A 3562-nucleotide genomic window follows, 5' to 3' on the forward strand; every position below is an offset into this window, starting at 1 on the left:
TAGGAGAAGACACCCACATGGACATTTTGTGGGACATAAAAAGTCACAGAAAAGAAGGAAATGGGGAACTGGCAAGGACATATTTAAGGTGGTCAGCCAGACTGATGAAATGAAGAAAAACAGAGATGGTCGACTCAAGCACCTACAGGTAGTCTGGTACACAACCTCAAGAAGAGAACTGACAAAGAGATTTCCAGGCTAAGGAAAGAGCACACAGGTCCTGAAATAGGAGTGAGTTTGAAATGTCATGAAACTTATAAATGTTTCCACATGTTTCTTATTCTTCTTTGGAGAACTTTTTCTAAATTTCCCCAGGATTCTCAGCAAAACACTACTGATAGGACAAATTGTCATCATCTGACTTTAGCTTAGTCCTTATTATTTCTGCCATGTTTTCACCTTTGCTTCTTCTCCATGCCACTCCCCAGTACCTGATAACATCCCTGTCAGCACCATCATCACTAGGACCAAAGTCTAAGACAAAAGTTTGAATTTACTGCCAAGTGATACACCAAGTAATGACAGTGAGTCAGGTATGTGACATCCAGGCACAAAATGGGAGTGGTATTTGAAGATTTTTCCTAATTCTATTGTGCACATTTTAATAACCCATGTCTTAAAGGCCCCTGATGAATTTCAATGGTACAGGAAAACTTTTGAAAATTATGGGATGGTAGTTTTTTTTCTCGGGACGGTAGAGGCCATGTAGTGTCGCCGTTACTCTGAGGAGAGAACAGTCGGTAGAGGGGTGCAAAAATGCAGAGCAATAAAACCTTTAACTTGGAGAAGCAAAACCATACTCCAAGGAAGCATCATCAGCATCACCACCAGCAGCACCACCAACAGCAACAGCCACCACCGCCACCAATACCTGCAAATGGGCAACAAGCCAGCAGCCAAAATGAAGGCTTGACTATTGACCTGAAGAATTTTAGGAAACCAGGAGAGAAGACCTTCACCCAACGTAGCCGGCTCTTTGTGGGCAATCTTCCTCCTGACATCACTGAGGAGGAGATGAGGAAACTATTTGAGAAATACGGGAAGGCAGGCGAAGTCTTCATTCATAAGGATAAGGGCTTTGGCTTTATCCGCTTGGAAACGCGAACCCTAGCAGAGATTGCCAAAGTAGAGCTGGACAACATGCCACTTCGTGGAAAGCAGCTGCGTGTGCGCTTTGCCTGCCATAGTGCATCGCTCACAGTCCGAAACCTTCCTCAGTATGTTTCTAATGAACTGCTGGAGGAAGCTTTTTCTGTGTTTGGCCAAGTGGAAAGGGCTGTAGTCATCGTGGATGATAGAGGAAGGCCCTCAGGAAAAGGCATTGTTGAATTCTCAGGGAAGCCAGCTGCTCGGAAAGCTCTGGACAGGTGCAGTGAAGACTCCTTCCTGTTAACCACATTTCCTCGGCCTGTGACTGTGGAGCCCATGGACCAGTTGGATGATGAAGAGGGACTTCCAGAGAAGCTGGTTATAAAGAACCAGCAATTTCGTAAGGAGCGAGAACAGCCACCCAGATTTGCACAGCCTGGCTCCTTTGAGTATGAGTATGCCATGCGCTGGAAGGCACTCATTGAGATGGAGAAGCAGCAGCAGGACCAAGTGGACTGCAACATAAAGGAAGCTCGTGAGAAGCTGGAGATGGAGATGGAGGATGCTCGCCATGAGCACCAAGTCATGTTAATGAGACAGGATTTGATGAGGCATCAAGACGAACTCTGGAGGATGGAAGAGCTGCACAACCAAGAAGTGCAAAAACAAAAGCAACTGGAGCTCAGGCAGGAGGAAGAGAGCGCAGGCGCCGTGAAGAAGAGATGCGGCAGCAACAGGAAGAAATGATGCGGCAACAGCAGGAAGGATTTAAGGAAACATTCCCTGATGCGAGAGAACAGGAGATATGGATGGGCCAGATGGCCATGGGAGGTGCTATGGGCATAAACAACAGAGGCGCCATGCCCCCTGCTCCAGTGCCAGCTGGTACCCCAGCTCCCCCAGGACCTGCCACTATGATGCCAGATGGAACCTTGGGATTGACCCCACCAACAACTGAACGCTTTGGCCAGGCTGCTACCATGGAAGGAATTGGGGCCATTGGTGGAACCCCTCCTGTGTTCAACCGTGCAGCTCCTGGAGCTGAATTTGCTCCAAACAAACGTCGCCGATACTAATAAAAATTTCACTGTCTAGTTTCCCAAAAACCCTCAAAAGAAAGACCCTTTTTGGACTAGCCAGAATTCTGCCCTGGAAAAAGTGTTAGGGATTCCTCCCAATAGTTAGGTCTTCCTTGCCTGTACTACTCTAAGGGAGTATGCTGGAGGCTGAGGGCAAGGGAGGGGCGATAAAATTTATCAAAAAAAAAAAAAAAAAGAAAGAAAGAAAATTATGTGATGGTAAATAAAACTTATTCAACAATTGGACATTTGAAATCTTTACCACATGGACCAGAATAGATTTAGGACCTGGAGAGGTACTTTAAAAGCCAAGTATCATCACCAGTTCCAAGAACAACTACACTGTATACTATACAATATCTAAAAAAAGGAAGCTATCTAGTACAATATAAAAATCACTGTGATTATGTTTATCATATTGTAACATGTAATCAAATCAATAAAATTAGCACCCCCCCACCCACTCCCAAGTAAATGATATGGGATAAAAGATTTCAGAAGTGAAACTAAAAGGAAAATGAATCATTCCAAGAATATGAAATTATATAATTCATTTTTAGAAGATTAAAAATAAAAAGATACTTAATAACTTCCTTCAGTGAAAGGAATTATTTATGTTGGTACAAGGAGTATAATTGAAAAGGAGGTATAAGAACAAGAAAACTGAATACTAGTGTGAAAATCGGCAGATGGTGGGAGATATAGATTATCTCATTGTTCTTGTTCAATATTTATTAAGCATCCTGTTTTCCAAATGCTGTCACTTATGAAATTCCAAGTATATCTACCTTAGTGAAGGAAGAGGTAGGGTTTATAGACTCAAAAAACACAACTAAAACGGTAGAACTTTTGAAGTTTGTCTTTGAATGAACTTCCCACCTCTGTTTTAACTCTCCTTTCCAATACTATTCAACCACCAGTTTGGGGGATGCGACTGGGGATGAGGCAGTGGGTTACAAGCAAAGGTATAATTCAAACTCTGGCCTTCTTTCCAGGATGTCAACTCAAATTACCTACCTTCCATACAAACCCATCAAAATTCTTAGTCCTATCTAGAAAGTAACAATTGGACTCAAGTTTCACATCCCATTGGAAATGACTAATGATGAATTTGAAAAAAATACATATTATGTATTATATTATTTACACATAATTTCACAGAAACAAGACAGGTAGCACATAGACTGCAATACAGTGTTAATACGAATAGATGGGATACACATATACCTTTCTGTTAAAAAAGCAAAACAACAACAACAACAAAAAAACACAACCTCTCTGGGTGGCTTCCCAGGCTCACCAGGGCCAAAGGCATCAAGTTGTCCAGTGGCCCACCGGGTGGGGGCCCCAGGGGATGTTTGATTCAGTGATACAAGCTCTCACTGCCCATATTC

General features: G+C 43.0%; 1 protein-coding gene across 1 annotated transcript; it reads left to right on the plus strand.

The window, feature by feature from the left end:
- The first annotated feature begins 699 nt into the window (after nt 1-699).
- LOC125164791 (non-POU domain-containing octamer-binding protein-like) lies at nt 700-2342 on the plus strand. Its single transcript, XM_047857596.1, is given in 2 exon segments — nt 700-1785; nt 1788-2342. Coding segments are annotated over 2 exon segments (1407 nt in total). The 5' UTR covers nt 700-756; the 3' UTR covers nt 2166-2342.
- Nucleotides 2343-3562: the final 1220 nt, after the last annotated feature.

The sequence above is a fragment of the Prionailurus viverrinus genome, chromosome A1, assembly GCF_022837055.1.
Source record: "Prionailurus viverrinus isolate Anna chromosome A1, UM_Priviv_1.0, whole genome shotgun sequence".
NCBI classification, from domain to species: domain Eukaryota; kingdom Metazoa; phylum Chordata; class Mammalia; order Carnivora; family Felidae; genus Prionailurus; species Prionailurus viverrinus.